A 27,694-nucleotide genomic window follows, 5' to 3' on the forward strand; every position below is an offset into this window, starting at 1 on the left:
CAAAACAAAGAGAGAAAGCAAGATTGATAATAAACGAAAGAATTAAAAGAAGACGAGAGAGAAAGAAAACGTAGAAATAACAAAACAAAGAGAGAAAGCAAGATTGATAATAAACGAAAGAATTAAACGAAGACGAGAAAGACAGAAAACGTAGAAATAACAAAACAAAAAGAGAGAAAGAAAGAACGAAACAACTAGGTAGATATACAGTCGCCCCTCAAATAGTACGGTTTCCAATAGTTCGGTTTTGGTTTTATGTGGATTTTCTAAGAAGATTTTTTAAGGATTTTTTAATTTCCCGACGAGCTGGAAATTTAAAAATCCTCAAAAGATCTTCTACGACAATCCGTATAGAACCGAGACCGAACAACTGGAAACCGTACTATTTGAGGGACGAATGTATATATGTGCCCTGAAGCCTTACCCTCTACACAAATGTCTCTCCTCACGTTAACCCAATACATACCCTGAAATCCTACCTCGACAGATTCAACCAGGTGCGCGGGGACGAGGAAGGTATCTACATGTGTACGGCAGAAAACGACGCCGGCTCGGTCACATCTACGGCCGTCTTGGAAATCCAGTCGCTCCCGGTCATCAACATCCGCCCTGGCCCTTCACCCTACACCGTCAGTATTGGGGAGCCGGTGCGTCTCGCGTGTTATGCCCAGGGAGACCCGGCGCCATCCGTCTCCTGGAAGAGGCTGCAGGTCAACTTCCCGACCCCAATGTGAGTGTTCGTGGTTTCATTGTTAACCTGGTAGCTGCGGGGATCATGTTTCTTAAAGGCCCCTCTAAGCGAATTGATGAGCAAAAAATCATCACTCACGCGAACAATTTCATAATATATATCAATGCATTTGTGATCAGTTTATGCATCATCTATTTGGCCCATTGCTGCTACTGGGTTAATTGTTGCTGTTATACACGCAATTACTGGTTTTTATGTCTATAGTCTTCCAAATATGTCGAGGCCTGTCTGGCGTAGGCTCCCACAGGTCCTATCCTCCCCTCTGCTCTGCCACACAGTCCCAACATCTATCTCTTCCTCTCATATGTAAGCTATAGGTAACATATGAGAGGAAGAAATAGGTGTTGGGACTGTGTGGCAGAGCAGAGGGGAGGAATGGACCCACAGGAGCCAATGCCAAAACGGACTTGACAATTTGGTTTCACTATAGTTGAGCCTCGGCAGTCGTGTCAACTTCCCAACGCAAATGTGAGTACCGTTCACTGATGTGGTGATTTGTATTTGTTCCCCTTCACCCTCAGCCCAAGTGCGTCAACCAGTCCCGGCGTGGCTGAGTACGTCATCACCAGCGTCTCCCAGGCTGATGCAGGAACCTACGTGTGCTCCGCCCAGAACACTGCTGGTACGTGGAGAGAGATAAAAAGGGAGGGAGGAAACTTGGGAGGAGAAAGGGGGAGGAGGGTGAAGTTGAAAGCGAAAGACACAGATTAAAGAAGGATTTGTAAGGAAACTAAGGATCAAAGCACCAAATATATCCTTTCCCTTGCTGGTAGGGGGAGAGAGATGAAGAGGGAGTGAGGAAACTTGGGATGTGAAAGAGGGAGGAGGGTGAAGTTCAAAGCAAAAGAGACAGACTAAAGGAGAAGGATTTGTAAGGAAACGAAGGATTAAAACACCAAATATATCCTTTCCCTTGTTGGTAGGGGGAGAGAGATGAAGAGGGAGTGAGGAAACTTGGGAGGAGAAAGAGGGAGGAGGGTGAAGTTCAAAGCAAAAGAGACAGATTAAAGAAGAATTTGTAAGGAAACGAAGGATTAAAACACCAAATATATCCTTTCCCTTGCTGGTAGGGGGAGAGAGATGAAGAGGGAGGGAGGAAACTTAGGAGGAGAAAGAGGGAGGAGGGTGAAGTTCAAAGCAAAAGAGACAGATTAAAGAAGAATTTGTAAGGAAATGAAGCATTAAAACACCAAACATATTCTTTCCCCTTATAGGTACAAGCGAGGAGAGGCTCCAGCTCCTCGTACAAGACAGTCTGCCGATCAGCACTCGTCCTCCTATCATTCTGCCGCCACCTGAAAACAACGGCAGTGGCACTACTGGGGATGGCAGGGTTGTCTATGTGCCAGCAGGAAGTGCCTACGAGTTCACATGCTCAGGATATGGTGAGTTTCTGGTCCTTATTCTCAAGCACTTTCGGACTCAGGTTCATATTATAAGACATTCCGTTGCCCAGGAACACCTATTTGACAAGGCTTTTGTAGGAGTTGTGGGCATTTCCAGGAGTACTTTTATGACCCTGGTGGTAGTTTGACTCTTCTTCTGTACCGTGAACCTGACACATTAGAACCTGACTGACCCCTTCTTTGACCTTTAGAAATAGCTGATGTGAGAAGCGACCTTAAACACTCACACACACACACAAACACACACACATTTGGTAAGGCTTTCATAGAGGTTGTATGTGTTAGTATTTCCATGGGTAGTATTATGAGCCTAGTGATAGTTTGACAAGGCTTTCGTAGAGGTTGTGTGTGTTAGTATTTCCATGGGTAGTGTTATGAACCTAGTGATAGTTTGACAAGGCTTTCATAGAGGTTGTGTGTGTTAGTATTTCCATGGGTAGTGTTATGAGCCTAGTGATAGTTTGACAAGGCTTTCATGGAGGTTGTGTGTGTGTGTGTTAGTATGTCCATGGGTAGTGTTATGAGCCTAGTGATAGTTTGACAAGGCTTTCATGGAGGTTGTGTGTGTGTGTGTTAGTATGTCCATGGGTAGTGTTATGAGCCTAGTGATAGTTTGACAAGGCTTTCATAGAGGTTGTGTGTGTGTGTTAGTATGTCCATGGGTAGTGTTATGAGCCTAGTGATAGTTTGACAAGGCTTTCATAGAGGTTGTGTGTGTGTGTTAGTATGTCCATGGGTGGTTTTATGAGCCTAGTGATAGTATGTCAAGGCTTCTTTCTGCCTCGTACAAGAACAATGATTTTGATGGTAGGAAAAATAAGGAAGAGTAACCAGCAACTTCACTGTGTCGAGCATATAATTCATGTCGCTCGCTGATCTGCTCTCACCAACTCTAAACTCTCGTCACACTTGGCTCTTAATTCTCGTCTCGCCTCTAATAAATTCTCGTCTCCCGCCTCTTCCAGGACCAGCAGCGGAAGACATTGCGTTCACCTTCCGACGCAGCGACAACCGCCCTCTGCCCCAGGGGTCACGCGTGGATGACAACGTTCTCTACCTGGTCAACGTGGATCAGAACGCCTCCGGAGAGTACGCCTGTGTGGGCAGCGATCGCGTATCCGGCATCATCCGCTTCACCATCTACACAACCATTGAAGTGCTCGGTGAGTTGACGATTGGGGTTGTAGCTCAGTTTCCTCTATTATTTTATTTTAATTATTTAGTTTTATTTAATTTTGGGGAGGATATTAGGTTTTCTGTATTTTTTATTGTTTATTCTCCTCCCTTTGTGACTATTGAAGTGATTAGTGAGTTACCGATTCAGTGTTGCAGCTCAGTTTCCTCTTTTTTTTCTGTGTTTTTGGAAGGGTATCAATATTTTTCATTCATTCAATTACTCATTCATTTATTTATATACTCATTCATATTTTGTTAGTTTTTATAGATTAACTTATGATTGATGAGTTCTCGCATTTATTTCGTGACCCATTTTCCTCTTTATTTCTCTCTATTCAAGTCCATTTTTACATTTATTTCACTATTTATTCATTTATTTATCTGCTTATATTTATATTTCTTTAGAGTATTTATAGATTCACTCGCAATTGGTGAGTTCTTGCATTTATTTCGTGACCCATTTTCCTCTTTTTTTCTCTACATTCAAGTCTATTTTTACATTTATTTCACTATTTATTCATTTATTTGTATACTCATTTTTATTTCATTAGTTTTTATTGATTAACTTGTAATTGGTGAGTTCTTGGGTTTATTTCATGACCCATTTTCCTCTTTTTTTTCTCTACATTCAAGTCTACATTCATTTATTCCACCATATCCTGTGTTTACTCTTATTTTGTGACCTAATTTCCTCAGTTTCTCTACATTCAAGTCTACATTAATTCATTTCACCATATTCTGTGTTTACTCTCTCGTCTGTATGGCCATTGTAGCGAGTGGCGAGTCCCTGATCCCGTCAATATATAAAAAAAAAAAAATATATATGTCGTCCTGTTGACCCGTGTCTTTAAAATCCGTTCTTCACTTCTGCTGCATTTACGTACTTCAGGCGACTCTTGTGCGTTCCGAGGTACATCCCCAAGTTCCTATCCCATATTGGTGTTGCTAGCGGCCTTATCGTACCGCTTATAGTTCATTGTGTCGTTTATAGAAGCATTAGAGTTACCCCTTCAGTTCACTTATTGTCCTATCGTAGCACTTATAGTTCATTGTGTCATCTATAGAGGCATAGAGTTACCCCTTCAGTTCACTTTTTGTCTTATCGTAGTGCTTATAGTTTATTGTATCATATATAGAGGCATTAGAGTTACCCCTTCCTTTCACTTGTTGTCCTATCGTAGCGCTTATAGTTCATTGTGTCGTTTATAGAGGCATAGAGTTACGCCCTTCCGTTCACTTATTGTTTTATCGTAGCGCTTATATTTAATTGTGTCATTTATAGAGGCATTAGAGTTACCCCTCCCTTTCACTTATTGTCCTATTGTAGCGCTTATATTTAATTGTGTCATCTATAGAGGCATTAGAATTTCTCTCCATTTGTTTATCGTCTCTGTGTGTCTCATTTCTGTTATTACGTAAGTTTTGTGGACTTAGGATGTGTGTACGTAATTTATTTTACTCATTTGTTATTTCTCTCCGTCTGTCTGTCTGTCTGTCTGTCTCATTGCTGTTTTTTGGATAGTTTTGTGGCCGAAGGTTGTGTACATAATTTATTTTCCTGATTTCCTGTCTCGCTCTTTTTCTCCGTCTCTTATTGCTGTTATTGGGTTAGTTTTGCAGCATAAGGTTGTGTACGTAATTTATTTTCCTCATTTGCTGTCTCTTTCTTTCTGTCTTATTGCTGTTATTCCATTAGTTTTGCAGCATAAGATTGTGTACGTAATTTATTTTTCTCATTTGCTGTCTCTCTTTCTGTCTGTCTCTCATTGCTGTTATTTTGTAAGTTTTGTTACGTATAGAGACGTACAATTTCTTCTCTTTTACTGTCTATATCTCTTATTCCTCTCATTTAGTTAGTTTTCAATTTCTTCTTTCCTTCATTTACTTTCTCTCTGTCTCTTCGTGCAATCTCTTTCATGTTCTGTCTCTCTGTCTCTCTGTCTTATTATTGTTATTATTTGTGCCATTATTGTAGGCCTATAGTTAGTTTTGTGGCCTAAGGAGGCATACAGTCTTTTTTCTGTGTGTTCTGCCATGTGTGTGTTTGTGTGTGTGTGTGTAGCTGTGCCGTTCACAATATCTAATACAGTCTGTCCATCATCCATTCACTTTAGTCACCCTTAAAAGATTATCAACATCTGGGTTTTCCCGTATAAAGAGAGAACTGTATTAATAACCTTTTTTGAGGGGCACTGAAATGTTTATGTTCGGCCCTCATATAATCTTCTCATGGATATGTTTCTCTATCTTCCGTTTCAATCTTCCCCTAATGGATACAGCCAAAGCGAGAGGTAAGATTGGATTGTCACGTTTCCCTATTAACTCTTAATTTCAGGGAGGGCAGCATTAGAAGGGAGCGAGGGAGGGAGAGACAAAGGAAATACCAACTCTAATTCTCATTGTAGGTTTAATGTACAAAGTCTTATCTCTCTGTCTCTCCGCCCAGTGCCTCCTCGCATCAGCCTGGACCCAGCCCGGCAGGTGGTGCCTCCCGGGGAGATTGTCCAGATCCGCTGCTCTGCCACAGGACCACAGCCCATCACCATCAATTGGACGAAGGAGGTTGGACGCATGCCATCCTCTGTCATCATCAACGGCGGGGAGCTGACTGTGAGTTGATGAGCTGACTGATTGATGTTTACTGGAGGGAGGAGAAAGGTTTGGTTAGGTTAGGATAGATAAGGTAAGGTTAGGTTCAAAGAAGTTATTAATTCTCTCCTTCAGGAATGGAGACTTAAGAATTAACAAGAGGGTGCAGATTTGTCCCTTTCCGAAGTGTGAATAATTTTAAACCAGCACTAGGAGGCGAAGCCCTTGGGACATGAGGTCTCCTGGGCCAAGACCAAGGTGCGGGTGTTTGGAGGCTTGCTAAATGAAACACTACAGTCTGTTCATGCCAGGGGTACTCGGGATGGGAAGGGGACCTGCATGGAGACTTGCCCGATGGAACCCCTGGACTTGGCGTCATAGGGTGGGCGAGGTGATGCGCCCCCCAGCGTATGCCCCCATTGATTGATTGATTGCAGTATAATAGTAATTCCCAAAACAAAACGAGTGACTAAACAATACGCATAGCTAATATAATACATGCAGTACAATATGATACATACAATCTCTCTGTTTGTAGTTCCTAAGCATCGCTACGACTGACGCTGGCCGCTACATCTGCGTCGCGAGGAACAGCGGCGGAACAAGCAGAGCCGTGGCTGAGGTGCTCGTCAACGGTGAGTCCTGAAAATTCTCCCCTCGCTTGCAAAACATCCATCACAAAAACAACATCTCCGAGTATAGTATTGCTTGCCTCCCTAACCAAACAGTCAGGCCTGTCTCGAAAACCACCATAGAATTTAATATTACCTTAGGCCTATACCAGAAAATAACCTTATCAGAGTATAACATAGAGTGTGATAGAATGTTTTGCTTCCTTAACAAACAAAGCATTCTTAGGCCTGTCTCAAGAACCACTTTTTCAGAATCTAATACTGCTTACATAACATAACATTTTTAAACCCATAACCTTTGATATTGAGTGTAGTATAATGTTTTGCTTTCTTAACAAACAAACTCTTAGGCCTGTCTCAAGAACCACCTTTTCAGAATCTAATATTGCTTTCTTAACCAAACCTTTTTCAACCTATAATAGACAACTTATGATATTGAGTGTAGTATAATGTATTGCTTCCTTAACCCGGTAGCAGCGGGGATCATGTTTCTTAATGGTCCCTCCAAGCAAGAAAAATGAGAAAAAATCATCCCTCACACAAACCATTTCATAATATATATCAAAGCATTTGTGATCAGATTATGTATCATCTATTTTGGGGGGTTTATATCATGGCACAAATTTGGCGTGTCGCTGCTACACGGTAAAGCCACAAATTTGGCCAGTTGCTGCTACACGGTAAAGCCACAAATTTGGCCCGTCGCTGCTACTCGGTAAAGCCACAAATTTGGCCCGTCGCTGCTACACGGTAAAGCCACAAATTTGGCCCGTCACTGCTACACGGTAAAGCCACAAATTTGGCCCGTCACTGCTACACGGTAAAGCCACAAATTTGGCCCGTCGCTGTTACCAGGTTAACATTCTTTGACCTCTTCTAATTGATCAAGGTTGTATTCATTATAGATCACTCAATCACGTATAATATTCCCCTTCTATTTCCGTATTAATCTATTTACTGAACACTTATTTTCTTTTCCTCGGCTTCTTTCTCTCTCTCCACTTGCCACCCCTTAAGGAACTCTGCCACTGGTGGGCGAGGACGACTTGGAACGTCTCCTGTCCCACAAAGGTTTTATTCCCAGTTCAGACTCTCCGCAACGTCAGCCCTCCCTGCATGACCTGACCCCCCCCTCGCTCCCTCCCTCCTTAGTTTTAGAAATGTCCCTCATAGTGAATCTGATGTCCCTCCCTCCCCTGCCCCTCCTCCTCCTCCTCCACTTTTTATTCTCCTTTCCATCTTTAATCTTGTTTTTTTTCCCTCTATTTCATCAACTGTTCTCCCTCTTCTTCTCCTTTTCTTGCTGTTTTGCTTCTGGTTCCGTTTTTTCCCCTCCTCCTCTTCCTCCTCCACTTTTTATTCTCCTTTCCATTTTTTATCTTGTTTTTTTTTTTTTCCCTCTATTTCATCAACTGCTCTCCCTCTTCTTCTCCTTTTCTTGCTGTTTTTCTTCTGGTTCCATTTTTTCCCCTCCTCCTCCTCCTCCTCCTCCTCCTCCACTTTTTATTCTCCTTTCCCTGTTTTCTCTCGTTTTCCTCCTTCCATATTCTTGCCTGTTGTCTCTTTCTTCCTTTTCTTTTTTTTCTTTTCAATATTCTTCGTTTCGTTTCCTTCCCATTCCTTCCTTCTGTTTTCCTTTCAGTGTTTTCCCTCGTTTTCCTCCTTTTTTGCCCTTGACTTCTTTCCTCTTTTTCCTCCTCCTTGTTTTAGAATGCCCCTTCCTTGTTTAGAAATGTCCCACCTTGTTTAGAAATGTCCCACCTTGTTTAGAAATGTCCCACCTTGTTTAGAAATGTCCCTCCTTGTTTTCCTTATGTTCCCTCTCCTCTCCTCTTTATGTTCTCTCTCTCTCTCTCTCTCTCTCTCTCTCTCTCTCTCTCTCTCTCTCTCTCTCTCTCTCTCTCTCTCTCTCACTAATCAACAGGCTATAGTGAACATTCCTGCATGCTCGTAAATCTTCCACAACATACAACATTAATCTGCATGCAAAATTGATCCTTTAGTAACCTGGGAATCTCGCATGTTTTCATTTATACCTATTTTTATTTTTCCAGAGTTATCCTTGTAATTATTTTTCTATATTTGTGTCTATGTGTGTGTGTGCGTATGTGTGTGTTGTTCCTGTCCCTTGTTGATGAGGTAATTTGCATGTCTTGTCATTCATCAATTGAGGTATAATATTGATTTCTTTTTTGCATGTGTTTTCTGCATGAGCCATAGGGTTGTTAAGCAGTTGTATTTTTTTTATAGTAATTCCTTCGTAGTGACGTAAAAAGAGAACGCTCGTCAGATGTGTGTTTTAGATCTGTATTCGTAATCTGTGTGTGTGTGTGTGTGTGTGTGTGTCAGTCATTCCATCCCCGTTCTGTACTTACTCGAATCCCATATGCGTGTTTCATCTGTATGTATGTGTGTGTGTGTGTGTGTGTGTGTTTAGAATGTGTGTGCGTGTGTGTGTGTGTGTGTTCGTCATTCCGTTCCTGTTCCGTATACGTGCAATCTAAGCGTTCATCCAGCAAAGCAAAAACCACATACTCAGACGCCCTTATAACCAGCCTACGAGGGAATCCTGAGCAACACCATCTTTGGGATCTCCGAGGACCTCTATTTCGACGACCTGGAGGGTGGGGATGACGATGACGACAGCTACAGTGGCGACGACTCCTCCTCCACCCCCGATGAGGGCTACTTCCTGCAGATCGGCGAGGAGCATAGGTGTAAATTTGTCTGCAACGACCGGAGCATCTGCGTCTCGCCTTACGAAATGTGCGACGGGAAGCCGGACTGCCCTGAGGGGGAGGATGAGGAGGGTTGCTACTTTGACACCCTGATGACAAGTTAGTAGCGGAGAACGGACCATATAGTCGTTATGTGAAGGAGGAGGAGCTTGTGGTATAGGCCAACTGCAACTAGGTTATAGAAGCTTGTGGTATACTCAGAATAGGTGTGTGTGTATAAGCATTTGCAGGGAGCTTGTGGTATTGGGCCCTTGCGAAATTCTTGGTAATGAAGGGACAGAGAGGTTAAATAGGCAGCTTGTGGTATAGGCCAACTGCAACTAGGTTATAGAAGCTTGTGGTATACTCAGAATAGGTGTGTGTGTATAGGCATTTGCAGGGAGCTTGTGGTATTGGGCCCGTACGAAATTCTGGATAAGGAAGGGAGAAAGAGGTCAAATAGGGAGCTTGTGGTATAGGCCAACTTCAACTAGGCTATAGAAGCTTATAGTATACTCAGAATAGGTGTGTGTGTAGGCATTTGCAGGGAGCTTGTGGCATTGGTCCCGTATGAAATTCTGGATAAGGAAGGGAGAGAGAGAGGTTAAATAGGCAGCTTGTGGTTTAAGCCAACTCCAACTAAGTCTATAGGAACTTGTGATATATTCAGAATAGATGTGTGTGTGTGTATAGGTTTTTGCAGGGAGCTTATGGTGTCTGGCCCTTGGGAAATTCTGGTTTAAGGAAGGACGGGAGAGAGGTTACATAGGGAGCTTGTGGTATACTCAAAATAGGTGTGTGTGTGTGTAGGCTTTTGCAGGGAGCTTGTGGTGTCGGGCCCTTGGGAAATTCTGGTTTAAGGAAGGACGGGAGAGAGAGGTCACATAGGGAGCTTGTGGTATACTCAAAATAGGTGTGCGTGTAGGCTTTTGCAGGGAGCTTGTGGTGTCAGCCCCTTGCGAAGTTATAGGTAAGGAAGGGAGAGAGAAAGACAGGGTATCCGTGGGAGCTCTGTGATTGTTCTGTGGTTAAGTACAGCTACACGTTACGTCACAGCCATTCACGTGTTCATGAGTCACCGAGTGTAAGGAATCCAATGCCAACCGAGTGGAATCTACGAAAATACCGGTAGCTTGTGTTTGTGGTTTGATATTGGTCTGGCACTTTCTAATTATCCCATATTACTTTACTTATGAAGATCGATTGAAGGTTGATTTGTGATTGAAACTGCCGATCAGTTTACACCTGGCTTGATTTCCTTCCCCTGTAAAAATGGATCGTCCTTCAGTGCCTCAAAAACTCAATTTCTCCACTTAGCAACTTGACACAATCTTCCATACACTCAATTTCTCCACTCATCAACTCGACACAATCTTCCAAACACTCAATTTCTCCACTTATCAACTCCACACAATTTTCCAATCATTCAATTTCTCTGCTTATCAACTCCACACAATCTTCCAAACACTCAATTTCTCCACTTATCAACTCCACACAATTTTCCAATCATTCAATTTCTCTGCTTATCAACTCCACACAATTTTCCAATCATTCAATTTCTCTACTTATCAACTCCACACAATCTTCAAAACACTCAATTCTCCGTTTATCAACTCGACACAATCCTCCAAACACCTATCCCCTATTGTGTCCTAAGTCAACTAACCGCCGTGTTGGATGATATATTACACGAAATCTGTCTATAGAAGTACGAGTTACTATATAGAATGACCCCCTCAAGGCTACACTTCTGGGTGCCTCCTAACAAGTGAATGGCTTTGAAGACGACCGCTGTGCTGTTTGAATATGATTAATGTGAATTTGATTATTATTATTATTACTGTTCATATGTGATTTATTTTGATTTCCTGAAGCGTTGGTGTAAATGATCATGTGTGTTTGTTAGTTACGTAATGTCTCGTCCGAGGTATTGTCAAGTGAGTTACGATATCCGACAGCGACGATTTTGTGTTTTTGTGTTATCAAGGGAGTGATTGGGGTGGGTGAGAGATCTTGTGTGTGTGTGTGTGTGTGCGTGTGTGTGTGTGTGGGGAGTGATTCGACACACGTACATGACATGACTTGGTACACACGACTTGATTTGCCTACACACACATGTACGCGCACATGTGGATACGTACACTGGCTTCTTCTTTATCTCATCTCTCTCTCTCTCTCTCTCTCTCTCTCTCTCTCTCTCTCTCTCTCTCTCTCTCTCTCTCTCTCTCTCTCTCTCTCTCTCTCTCTCTCTCTCTCTCTCTCTCTCTCTCTCTCTCTCTCTCTCTCTCTCTCTCTCTCTCTCTCTCTCTCTCTCTCTCTCTCTTTTTCAATTACATATTCCTTTTAGTCTTTGTTACATTTCCATTCATTATTTATTTTATTTTACATTTAGTGAGTCTGTGATGCTTTCTTTCATCTTATTCCTCCTGTTCTCTCTCTCCCTTGACTTCTGTATTGCCCTTGTCATATTCAGTCTTAGTGGTTTTGGCTGCATCAGGGTACAGGTGGAGGCCATTGCTTGTGCTTCTAGGAGTCTTGAGAGTACATAATGAGCTCTGAGTAACTTGTCTTGAAGGGTCGTATTCATGGTTTTGTGGGCCTGTCTGTCTAAGGTTACATGTGAAAACCATTGCTTGTGCTTCTAAGAGTCTGAGAGTATGTAAATTTTCTCGTTGCAAATGATAATGAGCTCTGAGTAACCCGTCTTGAAGGGTCATAATCAATCGTAATGGTTTTATCTGCATCAGGGTACATGTGAAGGCCATTGCTTGTGCTTCTAGGAGTCTGAGAGTACATAGTTATTATCGATGGAAATGATAATGAGCTCTGAGTAACCTGTCTTGAAGGGTCATACTCATGGTTTTGTGGGGCTGTCTGTCCACGTGAAAACCATTGCTTGTGCTTCTAAGTCAGAGAGTACGTACTTTTTCTTGTTGGAAATGATTATGAGCTCTGAGTAACCTGTATCAAAGGGTCATATTGAATTTAATGGTTTTGTGGGCCTGTCTGTCTGAGGGTGTGTAGTTATCATTGCTGGAAATAATAATGAGCTCTGAGTAACCTGTCTTGAAGGGTCATATTTAGTTTAACGGTTATTGTGGCTTTGTATGTAGCGTCGCATAGATAGCCTACTTTTCCTTAGTGTACATATAGTATGCTTAGTACAGTAGCCTTGTTGGAGTGTCTGGTGTAACGTAGCGGGATGATAGCCTATTCCTTATTAGTATGGGGTCTTGCAGTAACGTAGATGACAGCTATTATTGGTGTGTGTGTATTGTAGTGTAGTGTAGTGTATCATTTAGTATTGTGATAATTTCCCTTCAGTACAGTAGCCTTTTAAACTCTGTGGAGGTATTAATGTGTACTTAACTTCACCTTCTAGCATTAAATTAAGAGACCTTTCCTCCTCTTCAAGTATAGTGTAGCTTGTAGTGTAGTGCATCATGTTGTATTATTGTGACACCTTCCCTTCAGCTCAGTAGCCTTTGAAGCCCTTTGTGGGGGTATTAATGTGTACTTAACTTCACCTTCTAGCATTAAATTAAGAGACCTTTCCTCCTCTTCAAGTATAGTGTAGCTTGTAGTGTAGTGCATCATGTTGTATTATTGTGACAACTTCCCTTCAGCACAGTAGCCTTTTAGACCCTTTGTTGTGGTAGCGAGGAACCTGGGTTGCTATTCTCCGACCCTTACGCCCCTCACATCAACTATCATGCATATTCAGTTGACACATTCACGTAAAGTCTAGAATGCCATGACCCTACATAAGCACTGTGTTGTGTACATGTGATGTTGTCGTCAGCCTGTGATGACTCTCCGTGTGGCGACAAGCAGTGCATAGCCAAGTACAAGGTGTGTGATGGGATACCTGACTGTAGTGACGCAGGCGATGAGAAGGACTGCTACGGTGAGTCGGGATTTGACGCGGGACATGGAGAGAGCGAAAGAGAGAGAGAGACCAGTGACACTTTGTTTTTGGGGGTAGGCTATTCTTGTGCAAGATTTAAAGTTGTTTCCTACGCTCTTTTATGATCCAAGTTGACACATCATCTGGTCTCACTCACAGTGCTTCCCACTTGCTTCTATTCTTCTTTATTTTTCAAACATTACTATTCCTTCTTAGGTGTGTGTGTGTGTGTGTGTGTGTCCTTATCCATTTATATTTTTACAGCACTGCTTCAAGTATGTTTTCCTTTTTTTATGTGTGTGTGTGTGTGTTTGTATGCGTATCAGAAATATTTTAACTGTGTGCTGTCCCTGAAAGTAATCAACAAGGAGATGTGTTATAGCCATTTATGGAGTAACTTGACTGTGTTCTGAGCAGGGATGGGCATTGGGTATATATTGAAGCTACATCTATAAGCCTTATGTGGGTATACCAGGCAATTACTCTAGTGTTGTCATGGGAAGAATTAAGTCACTGCCATTGAATTATATAAAAGAAACACTAAATACTTGACTTGTAATAAATACCGTAATTATATGTATTAGTTACGTAGCTATTGCCTGTCTGTTTTATATTATTTTTGAAGTTCCAGTGTATCATTAAGTGACCCCAATGTCCCGCTAACCATGCTGTGTATCGTACGAACGGCAGATGACATATTCGACAAGAGCGCGTGTTCCGATTTCTTCAAATGCGGCGACGGCTCCTGCTATTTCTTCTATCTTAACTGCGACGGCGAGTGCGACTGCAACGACTGCAAGGACGAGAAAGTGTGCTTGCGGCGGCGGAGACACAAGTCGCACGGTAACGGAGGGAGTGTTTTTCTAGTGTGCGGGACTTCATGCAGTGTTGGGGTGTTGACGTGTGATGTCTGGGTTCCGTCTACTCCTCTTGCTGTTGGTGGTGGTGCTTATGTTGTGATATTTTGTGGCGTTTCGGGGCATCGGGGAAAGGTTAGTGTGTACGTAATCCCTTTTTCTCTGTAATTTTTAGCTCTTGTGTATTCATATGTATTTCTGGTATTTGTGAACTTCAGGGACATCTTTACGTAATCATTTTCTCTCATATGATTTTTGTAGATGTCAGGGAAAAGATATATATATACGTAATCTCTCTTTCTTTTTAATTTTTAGCTCTGATTGTGTATTCATATGTATTTCTGGTATTTGTGAACTTCAGGGACATCTTACGAAATATTTTTCTCCCATATGATTTTTGTGGATGTCAGGGAAAGGTTTGTGTATATGTAATATCTCTTTCTTTTTAATTTTTAGCTCTGATTGTATATTGATTTGTATTTCTGGTATTTGTAAACTTCAGGGACATCTTTACGTAGTCTTTCTCTCATATGATTTTTGTGGATATCAGGGAAAGGTTTGTGTATACGTAATATCTCTTTCTTTTTAATTTTTAGCTCTGATTGTATATTGATTTGTATTTCTGGTATTTGTGAACTGCAAACATTCTTTTTTTTCTATATATTTAGCATCCCTTTCAATACTTGTAAACCTTAGGCAATGATTCATGTATGCATATCGATATTTTCTTCATATTTTAAGATTCACGTTTATGTATCTTCATTTTCTTTCATATTTTGAGCATTGCAGTTGTATATTTGTTAGTACATTCCATCTGCAGAGGGGCGGTCCAGGTTCGAATCCTGAATCAAGCAATTTACATTGGTTTATACAGATATTCAGACCACACAGCCCCTATGGTCCAGACTAGGTGGTTGGTCTTGCCCTGAAACCTTAATGAAATAATATCTAATCAAATGGCTTCTAAGATTTCGCATTCCTACCTTCATGAATGTTAACGTGCTCCCTTTCCATGTTGATTTACGCCGAGTTAAGTCCGTCTGAATGTGTCGACTTTTTGTGGGCTCGTGAAGCTGAATTTATTTGTGGGTTTGTGAGATGTCCTTTGCCTCCTGTGGTCGGTATGATAAGACACTTCCGCCGGTGTCTTCATTGTAAATATATGTCGGTATCATTGTTTAAGTTTCCTCTTTTAGAAATTCAAACCACTTTATTAATATGTCTTTTGTTCTTCATTGTAAATATATTGGGATTTTATTTGCTTACTCTTCTTCTTACTAAAACTCAAACCTCTCGTAACTTATATACTTTTCTGTTCTTCATTGCAAATATATAGGGATTTTTTTACGTAATTATCTTCTTACTAAAATTCAAACCACCCGGAACTTATATATCTTTTGTTCTTCATCGTATATAGTGATTTTCTTTTACATAATTATCTTCTTACTAAAATTCAAACCACCCGGAACTTATATATCTTTTGCTCTTCATTGCATATATATAGGGATTTTTTTATGTCCTCAATCAGCATCTTTCTAACGCCCCAAAATAAAAGAAACTCAGATAATATTAAACAAGAATCAACCATTATCATTTTCATTTTATTTATTTCATTCATTTATTATCTCTTCGCTCCCTTAACCAGCATCTTATTTATTGTTTTGCATCACATCCCTAATCAGCATCTTCCTAGCGTCCCAAAATAAAAGAAACTCGGATAACATTAAACAAGAATCAACCTTTATCATTTTCATTTTATTTATTTCGTTCATTTATTATCTCTTCACTCCCTTTACCAGCATCTTATTTATTGTTTTGTGTCACGTCCCTAATCACCATCTTCCTAGCGTCCCAAAATGAAAGAAACTCCTATCACATTAAACAAGAATCAACCTTTATCATTTTCATTTCATATATTTATCTTCTCTTCACTCCCCTAACCATAGCATCTTTCTACTCGTGTCCTCAAACCTCATCAACGTCATCACTGTCTTTCAGAGGAGCCGCTGTTGACCGCCATCGACCCTGAGATGACGCTGTACGTGGGCCAGACGGCTGTACTGCGCTGCGAGACCTCAGGCATCAACCCCAGCGACGTCAGGTGGAGCCGCATCAATGGCCGCCTCCCACCCAACGCCCTGGCCAGAGAGAACACGCTTAGGTAGGCGTCATGACCTCTCTACGTACTTTCAATTTTCTGTTTGTTTCTTGCGTTTTTAGGGTTCATTTTTCTATACTTTGAGTTTTTCATTCTTTCTCTCCCTTTGATTTCTCACATTTTCTTAACCCGTCCGCTGCAATTGGCACGGATTTCACCTTCACTGGTAGCCTGGTAACATACACTCCCAGGTCTTTCTCTGCCTCTGTGGTGGATAGTGGAGTGTTTCCCATGTGGTATTGATATGCTGGATATCCCTTTCAACTAAGGCTACAAAATATCTCCTTGCAGGCTGCCACTGATCCAGGTGGAGGACAGCGGGGATTATCAATGCGAGGCCGTGCTGCCTTCGGGAAGGAGCTCGTACGACGTTATCACCCTCATCGTCAGGAGTGAGTCTCGGCCGGCCAAGCGCACCACCAGTGTCCCCGCCAACTGACCACTGCATGACGCCTTGGCTACCCTGCATGTTATGGGCCATTGCCACCACTGCCAACACCAATGCTAACTCACCTGTTTAACTATCTCTTGTTAGTTCTTGGGATCGGACAACCATTACTACTGCTACCACTTAACCTTATCATAAGACACAGTGAGATAGGAGATGACCTCTACAACTAACACCTTTGCTAACTCACCTGTTTAACTTATCTCTTGTCAGTTCTTGGGATTGGACAACCATTACTATTGCTACCACTTAACCTTATCATAAGACACAGTGAGATAGGAGATGACCTCTACAACTAACACCATTGCTAACTCACCTGTTTAACTTATCTCTTGTCTGTTCTTGGGATCGGACAACTTCTACGGCTATTACTTAACCTATTCATAAGACACAGTGAGATAGGATATGACCTCTACAACTAACACCAATGCTAACTCACCTATTTAACTCACTATTTAACTTATCCCTCCGAAATTGACCTCTCTTTTGGCCACTCTAGTAATCGCTTTATGAGACCAACAGTTTTCCGTCTAATTCTCGGCTTGTTATTCAAATAGTCTAGGATTATTTAGATACGTAAGATGCTATTTATGATTTACGATTGATATAGACTTCGTAACTTCGTAGTCTAGGGTTATTTAGATACGTAAGATGCTATTTATGATTTACGATTGATGTAGACTTCGTAACGTAACTTAGGGTAGCAAAAGAGAAGTGTCTGTAGTATATGTATCTTAGTTTGATGCAAGTTGTCATAGAATTTTCTACTTATAGTCTTTGTTATGGAGTTGTGTGTGTGGAAAAAAACTTTATTAATTTAGTTAGTTCTTGTAAGTTAATGATAGTTTGTTGATAGTTAGTTTAAGCGCTGCCTCAAAATGTTCATATCGCAAGTGCTTGACCCTCTACCCTGCATGGCATTCCTCTGTATTAAATCATAGCTTAGAAGGCTTTTATGGGACGAATATGTTGTAAAGAATTGACGAAAATCTTTGCATTGAAATAGGATCAATAACATCAGAACAGATTCAGTTTTTAGACAATATGAAGCTAAACTCTTTTTAAGAATATCAAAGTCATTTTGTATTAAGCTTAACATTTGTAACAGGTTTCTCGCTAGGTTTTATATAGAGAATCAGCATAACACAGTCTGTCTACATGAAGGGAAGCATTTTGATGACTGCTGTGAGTTAACTTGTGTCGAGACTTTTCTTTTCTAATATAATTCACTGGTTAACAGGAGTGTAGTGTAGAGTACTTGTCTGTCTCTGTTAGCTGCATGACACTCGCCTCTTAGTCGTGTGGGCAGGCAGACACCTGTAGAGAAATAAACGGAGGCACAACTTTTCACTCTTGTATCGTTTACTAACACTGCATCCAGCCTTGAAACAGAATGAAAGGAACTCGGAAAACCACTTTGGGCATCAGTATTCATGGCTGTGTATATACTTAATCCATCCCATTCACCCATTCACTAACACTCCAGCCTTGAAACAGAATGAAAGGAACTCGGAAAACCTCTTTGGGCGTCAGTATTCATGGCTGTGTATATACGTAACCTCTCCCATTCACCCATTCACTAACACTCAGCCTTGAAACAGAATGAAAGGAACTCGGAAAACCTCTTTGGGCGTCAGTATTCATGGCTGTGTATATACGTAACCTCTCCCATTCACCCATCCACTAACACTGCAGCCTTGAAACAGAATGAAAGGAACTTAGAAAACCACTTTGGGCATCAGTATTCATGGCTGTGTATATACATAACCTCTCCCATTCACCCATTCACTAACACTCAGCCTTGAAACAGAATGAAAGGAACTTAGAAAACCACTTTGGGCGTCAATATTCATGGCTGTGTATATACATAACCCAACCCAGTCACTCATTCACTAACACTCCAGCCTTGAAACAGAATGAAAGGAACTTAGGAAACCACTTTGGGCATCAGTATTCATGGCTGTGTATATACATAACCCAACCCAGTCACTCATTCACTAACACTCCAGCCTTGAAACAGAATGAAAGGAACTCGGAAAACCTCTATGGGCGTCAGTATTCATGGCTGTGTATATACTTAACCCAACCCATTCACCCATTCACTAACACTCAGCCTTGAAACAGAATGAAAGGAACTCGGAAAACCACTTTGGGCATCAGTATTCATGGCTGTGTATATACGTAACCTCTCCCATTCACCCATTCACTAACACTCAGCCTTGAAACAGAATGAAAGGAACTCTGAAAACCACTTTGGGCGTCAGTATTCATGGCTGTGTATATACGTAACCTCTCCCATTCACTAACACTGCATCCAGCCTTGAAACAGAATGAAAGGAACTTAGAAAACCACTTTGGGCGTCAGGATTCATGGCGGTGTATGTACTTGACCTCTCCCATTCACTCATTCACAAACACTCCAGCCTTGAAACAGAATGAAAGGAACTTAGAAAACCACTTTGGGCGTCAGTATTCATGGCTGTGTATATACTTAACCTCTCCCATTCACCCATTCACTAACACTGCATCCAGCCTTGAAACAGAATGAAAGGAACTTAGAAAACCACTTTGGGCATCAGTATTCATGGCTGTGTATGTACTTGACCTCTCCCATTCACCCATTCACTAACACTGCATCCAGCCTTGAAACAGAATGAAAGGAACTCGGAAAACCACTTTGGGCGTCAATATTCATGGCTGTGTATATACTTGACCTCTCCCATTCACCCATTCACTAACACTGCAGCCTTGAAACAGAATGAAAGGAACTTAGAAAACCACTTTGGGCGTTAGTATTCATGGCTGTGTATATACTTAACCCAACCCATTCACCCATTCACTAACACTCAGCCTTGAAACAGAATGAAAGGAACTCGGAAAACCACTTTGGGCGTTAGTATTCATGGCTGTGTATATACATAACCCAACCCATTCACCCATTCACTAACACTCAGCCTTGAAACAGAATGAAAGGAACTCGGAAAACCACTTTGGGCGTCAGTATTCATGGCTGTGTATATACGTAACCTCTCCCATTCACTAACACTGCATCCAGCCTTGAAACAGAATGAAAGGAACTTAGAAAACCACTTTGGGCATCAGTATTCATGGCTGTGTATGTACTTGACCTCTCCCATTCACCCATTCACTAACACTTCAGCCTTGAAACAGAATGAAAGGAACTTAGAAAACCACTTTGGGCATCAGTATTCATGGCTGTGTATATACTTAACCCATCCCATTCACCCATTCACTAACACTGCAGCCTTGAAACAGAATGAAAGGAACTTAGAAAACCACTTTGGGCATCAGTATTCATGGCTGTGTATATACGTAACCTCTCCCATTCACCCATTCACTAACACTGCATCCAGCCTTGAAACAGAATGAAAGGAACTTAGAAAACCACTTTGGGCGTTAGTATTCATGGCTGTGTATATACTTAACCTCTCCCATTCACCCATTCACTAACACTCCAGCCTTGAAACAGAATGAAAGGAACTTAGAAAACCACTTTGGGCATCAGTATTCATGGCTGTGTATGTACCTGACCTCTCCCATTCACCCATTCACTAACACTGCAGCCTTGAAACAGAATGAAAGGAACTCGGAAAATCACTTTCCATTCACCCATTCACTAACACTCCAGCCTTGAAACAGAATGAAAGGAACTCCAGCCTTGAAACAGAATGAAAGGAACTTAGAAAACCACTTTGGGCATCAGTATCCATCCCTGTGTATGTACTTAACCCATCCCATTCACTAACACTCCAGCCTTGAAACAGAATGAAAGGAACTCGGAAAACCACTATGGGCATCAGTATCCATCCCTGTGTATGTACTTAACCCATCCCATTCACTAACACTCCAGCCTTGAAACAGAATGAAAGGAACTCAGAAAACCACTTTGGGCGTCAGTATCCATCCCCGTGTATTAACTTAACCTATCTGTAGCATCTTAATAGGGAAGGAAAGCACACATTGGCCTTACTAACCCTTGCATGGAACTCCTCTCTTATATGCTTGAGAAGAAGAGGGAGCAAGCATGTATTAAGCTCCTGTTATGCTACCGAGTTCATGGTTCAAGAGGTGAGTTTTGGTTAATATTTTTTTCTATACAGTTCTTCCATATATCAAGTAACGTATATGAATGTATCCTAACCTAACCCAATTTATGCTAATTTAACCTAACCTCTTCTAATGCATCCTAGCCTAATGTATGCTAATGTATCCTAACCTCACCTGATCTCTCCTAATGTAGCCTTACCATGTATTTTATCCATGTATCAATGCTTGCGGATAGTGTAGAGAAATATATGTTTAGTGGGTGGAGTGAAACAGTCGTAATGTCGCAAGAGCTGTTGTTGTTTATATATCACAGTCAGTAGTAAATGTAAATATGTATGCCATGGAAACAATGGTATAATTCTTTCACTGATTTAACTGTCCTTATGTCGCTTATTCTATCTTTGTATGTCCGATGATCCACCCTTGTCTTGCTAGGTCCAGTGTTAGTCATTCCTCTATTTCCAAGTCTTGGCAATTATATCTATTACTGTGTTACATCAGGCTCCCAGACAAGCAACATTCCTCTATCTCTTCTTCTTTATAGTCCATCTCATCTCCCATTTTTGCTATGTCCAGTGCTAATCTTGCCTCTATTTCCAACACTTCTAAGTCAGTTACTTTATCCATCACTGCATTTCCACAGGCCCCCAGACAAGCAACATTCAAGTCCGCTCCATTCCATCTGACATACGGAGGGGCGAGGATGTAGAGCTGGTCTGCGAGGTGGAGAATGAGCCTGCCGCTGCCATTTCGTGGAGGCGGATGGATGGCGAGCTTCCACTAGGCGCCCAGACCTACGGGAACAGACTGAGGATCCCCAATGCGCAAACCGGCGGGTTATACCTGTGCACGGCGACCACCAGGCAGGGAGTCTTTGAGGAGCGTTACAACTTCATTATAAGAGGTAAGGACAGGTTTTGTTATCCACTCTATAGTTTGTTATCTGCTTATCATCTATGGGTGCTTGTGTTTGATAGAATTTCACCCTTATTACTCTACATTTGTGTGTGTGTGTGTGTGTGTGTGTGTGTGTGTGTGTGTGTGTGTGTGTTTCTACGAGTAAATAATAGTCACAATCCTTCTTCATGTCCTTCCAAATCATCAACATTCTACTACACATCCTGACTCCCTGTACAGTACCCTCTGCATCCTTAACCCGTCCGCTGCAATTGGCACGGATTTGGCCAACATATACTCCCAGGTCTTTCTCTGCCTCTGTGGTGGATAGTGGAGTGTTTCCCATGTGGTATTGGTGTGCTGGATATCCCCTCCCAAGGTGCAAGGCTTTAGATTGTTCTTCATTGAATTATAGCAGCCACTTTTTGTTCCATTCCTGTAGCTTGGTGATGTCTTCTTGTAGGAAATCCGCAATCAAGGAGTTAACAGATATCCTTTCACAATAGGCTAATATTCGTCAAAATCCAATTTCATATCCTTCAAACTCATCAAAATCCTAAACCACATATTCTCACTCCTAATACAATACTTTCTACATCCCCAACAGACATCATCTCACAGTCCGAAGACCGCTATGACTCGATCGCTCAGCAGCTGCGCTCGGAGAACACTCGATCGGTTGAGCTTGGCCTGAGCGTCACCATGGAGTGCAGTCTGTCCCTCCCTGGACCCGTCTCCTACACCTGGAGCAAGAAGGATGGAAAGCTGCCTGCCAGTGCCCGTGGCGATAATGTGGGTATTGGAGTGACCTTGTATGGTTAACCTGGTAGCTGTGGGGATCATGTTTCTTAAAGGCCCCTCTAAGCAAGAAAATTGAGAAAAAATTATCACTCACGCAAACCGTTTCATGATATATATCAACGCATTTGTGATCAGTTTATGCATCATCTGTTTTGGGGGGTTTATATCATGGCTAAAATCTGGCCTGTCGATGGTACATGGTAAAGCCACAAATTTGGCCTGTCGCTGCTACTGGGTTAACCTGTAGTCTCATTTATTTTCAGCATTTTTCCCATTCACTATACTAACCTATGCAATTTCTTAGCTATTACTGTATATACACAACCATGCACTAACCTACGCTCATCTTCACCGCTCCCTCCCCGTACAGTCGGTCCTGGACATCCAAGAGGTGCGGGCGGAGGACGCTGGCATATATGTGTGTACGAGCAGGAACGAGGAGAGGAGCGTTGACCTGCCCACCCTGCTCATAGTGACAGGGGTAGTGCCAAGGTGAGGGTCGCTACCAGTCGCTGTTTTAACCCGTCCGCTGCGATTGGCACGGATTTGGGTTTCACTTGTAGCCTGGCAACATATACTCCCAGGTCTTTTTCTGCCTCTGTGGTGGATAGTGGAGTGTTTCCCATGTGGTATTGGTATGCTGGTGCGAGACTTTACATTTTTCTTCATTGAGTCGTAGCAGCCACGTTTTGTTTCACTCCTGTAGCTTAGTGATGTCTTCTGGTAGGAAATCTGCAGTCAAGGGGGTAATTTGTGAGGGTTTCTTCTACTTTTTTTCTTCTTCTAATTCTGTTTTTCTTCCTCTTTAAACCTCTGATGCTATCTATCGCTTCTTACGTCTTCACACCCTTGCTTTTCCTTCCTTCCTTCCTTCCTTCCTTCCTTCCTTTGTATCCAGACGGTAACAATTTCTTCTCCTTCTTCTAATTCTCTTTTTCTTCTTCTTTAGACCTCGGACGCTTTCTATCGCTTCCTACATCTTCACAATTTGATCTTCCTTCCTTCCTTTGTATCCAGACGTTAACATTTCTCTCTCTCTTGGTTTTCAGGTTCAGCGGAAACTCCTACTTGTCCATGCAGACTCTCTCACGAGCCTACCTCATGTTCGACATTGAGATCTCCTTCAAACCCGAGTCTCCAGATGGTGAGTGGAAGCTTACGTTGATGAATTGACCCAGCGGACTTTTTTTTTATGTTTTCAGCGAGCATTTTTTGTTTTTCGTGCATTATTTTCCCTTTCTACATATATATATCGGTAACTAATTCTTTTCCTTTGATGCAATTTAATAAACCCCCATAATAAAAATACTATTACTACTACTACTACTACTAATAATAATAATAATAACACCCCCTAATCACCCTCTTCCAGGCCTGATCCTCTACAACAGCCAGCGACCAGGGCCTGACGAGGGTGACTTTGTGGCTTTCGGACTGGTCAACGGCTACCCAGAGTTCCGCTTCAACATTGGTGCTGGTCCGGCCTCCATCACAGGCACCGAACCTCTTGAGATGAACCAGTGGCACACCGTCAAGCTCTCACGCAACAGGAAGGAAGGTGAGAGAGAACGTTTGGTAAATTACGGTCATGCTCTTAATGTCTGGTGTTGGTTGTGAGTGTCGAAGGCATATGTGAATCCTCCTCCTCCTCCTCTTCCTCTTAATCCTCTTCTAAATCTCTTAATCCTCTTCCTCCTCCTCTTGTAAACCTCTTAATCCTCTTCTAAAACTTGTAATCCTCTTCCATTTCCTCTTAATCCTCTTTTAAAACTTGTAATCCTCTTTCATCTCCCCTTAATCCTCTTTTAAAACTTGTAATCCTCTTCCATTTCCTCTTAATCCTCCTTTAAAACTCGTAATCCTCATCCATTTCCGCTTAATCCTCTTCTAAACCTCTTAATCTCTCTCTTTCCACCAACAGGCCGAATGGTTGTGAATGGAGGTGAGCCGCTGGTCGGGGTCAGTCAGGGTCGGTTCCTTGGCCTGGACCTGGTGGAGCCTCTGTACTTGGGCGGCGTTCCAGACTTTGCGAACGTCCACACTGAAACTGGCATGACGAGCGGCTTCAAGGGCTGCATCAGTCGCCTAGTGACCGGAAACACTCTCAACACGGCCTTTGTGCTGAATGCCGTCGAGCGGGTGAGTAGGATAATGAGCTTTTAACCCGTCCGCTGCGATTGGCACGGATTTGGCCTTCACTGGTAGCCTGGTAATGTATAGTCCCAGGTCTTTCTCTGCCTCTGTGGTGGATAGTGGAGTGTTTCCCATGTGGTATTGGTATGCTGGATATCCCCTCCCAAGCTGCATAACTTTAAATTTTTCTTCATTGCATTGTAACAGCCCCTTTTTGTTCCATTCCTGTAGCTTGGTGATGTCTTCTGGTAGGAGATCCACAGTCAAGGGGTTAAGGGGGTTTGAATGCTTTTATGTGGAGATGCAGTGTCAGAGGAGGATCAAAGTGCACCTCATCATGATCAGTATTCAGTTCTGTTTGTTGTTTCATACATAGAGAAAGATAAAGAGAATGTACTTATTTTTACACCTAACCTAACCAGAGAATGTCTGTGTGTGTTGTACTGCTTATAAGAAGGAAGATAAGAGAGAATATAGTCACTGCAGATAGAGACACAGAAGTCACCTTACCATGGCTAGGGAGAACGTACACACCACACACTTCCACACCAACCAGCACAGTCTAAGATTCGGATCTCTCGCTCTCGGCAGGTCGGCATCACAGCTTGCCAGACGTGCAACTCCAGCCCGTGCCAGAACAACGGGGTGTGCCAGGAGGCCTACAACGAGCGTGGACACAGGTGCTTCTGTCCGGCCGGCTACCTCGGAGACCTCTGTGAAAATGCCGGCGAATCCTGCTACCAGGGTAAGGAAATAAAGGGGATGTAGACTGACCTAGTAACACTGATAGAGGAACATTGGTATAAGAACTCTGCCATAAGGGTAAGGGTAAGGAAATACTTGGAAACAGGCTGACATAAGAAGATTGCTTTGAGGGTAAGAAGTAAAAGGGAAATTGACTTACATAGGAACACTACTTTATGGACATTGCTAGAAGGATAAGGAAAAGAAATACGGGAGCGGTGAGCAGCGGTCCTTTTTTTTCTTTTTTTTCCCACTTTTTGTTGCCCTTGAGCCGTCTCCATTGTTGTAAAAAAAAAAAAGAGAGAGAGAGAGACAGTTTGACAAGATTCTAATACAAAGACTAACATAACCTCCTCCCCCCTCCCACCAACAGGCGCTTGCGGATTGGGTCGCTGCGTCAACAAGCCAGGCGGATTCGAGTGTTACTGTCCCTTCGGCAAGATCGGCGAGCGCTGCGAGCAGGACATTGCCATCTACGAGCCGGCCTTCGGTGACGAGTCGTACATCGCCTACCCGAGGCCATGGGCGAGGCAGAGGTTTGCCGTCGACATGAACTTCAAGCCCGAGGTTCGTGTTCTTTGGGGTTCATTCAGATTTACTTATAGAGTCGTCCCTCAAATAGTACGGTTTCCAATAGTTCGGTTTCGGTTTTATACGGATTGTCATTGAAGACCTTTTTAGGATTTTTAAATTTCCTGCTCGTCAGGAAATTCAAAAATCCTAAAAAAAACTTCTATGAAAATCCACATAAAACCAAAACCGAACTATTGGAAACCGTACTATTTGAGGGAAGACTATATTTGTCTTTATTTCATTATGTGCGTAGTCAGATTTTCTCTCTATCATGCAGGCAGCTTATGTTTGGAAAGCTAATGGTATTTTTAATGTTGTTTCTTCTTCTTCTTAGACCCTGGACGATGGTGTGCTGATGTACTGTGCCCAGCGGGAGAGCGGGTCAGGGGACTTCACTTCCCTCGCCATCCGCAACAAGCGACTTGAGTTCCGCTTCAACTCCGGCAGCGGAACGGCGAACATTCAGAGCGATCCGATTACCGAGGGAGATTGGATCAAGGTGAGAGAGAGAGAGAGTGTAAAAAAAAATGTCATTGCCTAAAATCTACCTCTGTTACATTTTAAACAACAACAACAACAACATTCTCACTGTTCCTCTCCCTACACTAGCCTTTCTATATTGTCAGTGTTACAGAGATGAGTGCTGAGGCCATGTGCACCAATAGCCTATGTCCCCAAATCTACCTTTTATCACATTTTCATCAACAACAAACACAAGAACAACTATACTATTGCAGTGTGACAGAGATGAGCGCTGAGGCTGTTTCCTTCTCTACACACCTATCTGTATTGCCATTGTTAGGGAGATGAGCACTGAGGCCATGCACTCCTTTCTCTACACACTCCCTTGTATTGCCAATGTTAACCCGTCCACTGCGATTGGCACGGATTTTGCCTTCACTGGTAGCCTGGTAACATACACTTCCAGGTCTTTCTCTGCCTCTGTGGTGGGTAGTGGAGTGTTTCCCATGTGGTATTGGTATGCTGGATTTTCCCTCCCAAGATGCAGGACTTTACATTTTTCTTCATTAAATTGTAGCAGCCACTTTTTGTTCCATTCCTGTAGCTTGGTGACGTCTTCTTGTAGGAAATCCGCAGTCAAGGGGTTAAGGAGATGAACACTGAGGCCGTTCCCCTCTCTACACACCTTTCTGTATTGCCAATGTTAAGGATATGCGCACTGAGGCAATGTTCTCCTTTCTTGATACAGGTACGAGTGAACAAGACAGAGAAGTTGGGATCCCTGAGAGTGAATGACGGACCTGTTCTGAGCGGTGTGTCTCCAGGCAAGAACTCGGGACTTAACCTCCTCACACCCTTGTTCATTGGAGGCGTTGACCATTCCCGCATCCAGGTGGCCTCCGACGTGGGTGTTACTAAGGGCTTCAGAGGCTGTGTGTCGGAGGTAAGTCATTTCACACGAGTCACCGCTTCACGTATTGGTCTTGTGTTGTTGCTCCTCGTTTTCATGTCCTGTAGCTTTTTCTTCCTTTTCCTCCTGTGGTGAGTTAGTTTTGACCTTTTCTTACCTGGTTTTGTGCCGATTGTAGTGTTTAATTTTACTTTTTCTGTCTTAATCTTCTTTCAGCATAATTTTTCATTAAACGTCCATATTTTCACACTTGTGGGTATATCCATTACTTAACCCATCCGCTGCATTTAGCACAGACTTAGCCTTCACTGGTAGCCTGGTAACATACGCTCCCAGGTCTTTCTCTGCCTCTGTGGTGGATAGTGGAGTGTTTCCCATATGGTATTGGTGTGCTGGATATCCCCTCCCAAGGTGCAGGACTTTACATTTTTCTTCACTGAATTGTAGCAGCCACTTTTTGCTCCA

At 42.4% G+C, this 27,694-nt stretch overlaps 1 protein-coding gene and 2 long non-coding RNA genes across 12 annotated transcripts in view; 1 reads left to right on the top strand and 2 right to left on the bottom strand.

Annotated features, from left to right (window-relative positions):
• Positions 1 to 27,694, top strand: part of LOC127002211 (basement membrane-specific heparan sulfate proteoglycan core protein-like) — an 88,759-nt gene that overhangs the window by 50,247 nt on the left and 10,818 nt on the right. For 5 of the 9 annotated variants that reach the window (XM_050867928.1, XM_050867925.1, XM_050867930.1 and 2 more), the window contains 21 exons: positions 488 to 730; positions 1,273 to 1,373; positions 1,966 to 2,136; positions 3,123 to 3,320; positions 5,780 to 5,943; positions 6,461 to 6,557; positions 9,110 to 9,391; positions 13,074 to 13,178; positions 13,869 to 14,021; positions 16,034 to 16,196; positions 16,485 to 16,585; positions 21,353 to 21,613; positions 22,214 to 22,398; positions 22,778 to 22,899; positions 23,457 to 23,551; positions 23,780 to 23,965; positions 24,329 to 24,546; positions 25,132 to 25,285; positions 25,658 to 25,851; positions 26,192 to 26,356; positions 27,068 to 27,262. In XM_050867928.1, the coding sequence (XP_050723885.1) occupies positions 488 to 730; positions 1,273 to 1,373; positions 1,966 to 2,136; positions 3,123 to 3,320; positions 5,780 to 5,943; positions 6,461 to 6,557; positions 9,110 to 9,391; positions 13,074 to 13,178; positions 13,869 to 14,021; positions 16,034 to 16,196; positions 16,485 to 16,585; positions 21,353 to 21,613; positions 22,214 to 22,398; positions 22,778 to 22,899; positions 23,457 to 23,551; positions 23,780 to 23,965; positions 24,329 to 24,546; positions 25,132 to 25,285; positions 25,658 to 25,851; positions 26,192 to 26,356; positions 27,068 to 27,262 (3,553 nt within the window). Of the gene's footprint in view, positions 1 to 487; positions 731 to 1,272; positions 1,374 to 1,965; positions 2,137 to 3,122; positions 3,321 to 5,779; positions 5,944 to 6,460; positions 6,558 to 7,571; positions 7,626 to 9,109; positions 9,392 to 13,073; positions 13,179 to 13,868; positions 14,022 to 16,033; positions 16,197 to 16,484; positions 16,586 to 21,352; positions 21,614 to 22,213; positions 22,399 to 22,777; positions 22,900 to 23,456; positions 23,552 to 23,779; positions 23,966 to 24,328; positions 24,547 to 25,131; positions 25,286 to 25,657; positions 25,852 to 26,191; positions 26,357 to 27,067; positions 27,263 to 27,694 lie in introns of all 9 variants that reach the window. The other 4 variants (XM_050867932.1, XM_050867934.1, XM_050867926.1 and 1 more) reach the window with 3 other exon arrangements.
• Positions 12,193 to 13,066, bottom strand: LOC127002223 (uncharacterized). The gene is made up of 2 exons (XR_007755894.1): positions 12,799 to 13,066; positions 12,193 to 12,646 (listed from the first exon to the last, which is right to left on the bottom strand). It is a non-coding gene; the product is annotated as an uncharacterized LOC127002223 (long non-coding RNA).
• LOC127002216 (uncharacterized) lies at positions 16,560 to 18,801 on the bottom strand. Of its 2 annotated transcripts, none has more exons than XR_007755885.1 (3): positions 18,787 to 18,801; positions 16,832 to 18,263; positions 16,560 to 16,706 (listed from the first exon to the last, which is right to left on the bottom strand). It is a non-coding gene; the product is annotated as an uncharacterized LOC127002216 (long non-coding RNA). The 2 variants fall into 2 exon arrangements; XR_007755884.1 differs by having other exon boundaries at positions 16,642 to 16,928; positions 17,052 to 18,263.

Source organism: Eriocheir sinensis, chromosome 22 (genome assembly GCF_024679095.1).
Source record: "Eriocheir sinensis breed Jianghai 21 chromosome 22, ASM2467909v1, whole genome shotgun sequence".
Lineage (NCBI taxonomy): Eukaryota > Metazoa > Arthropoda > Malacostraca > Decapoda > Varunidae > Eriocheir > Eriocheir sinensis.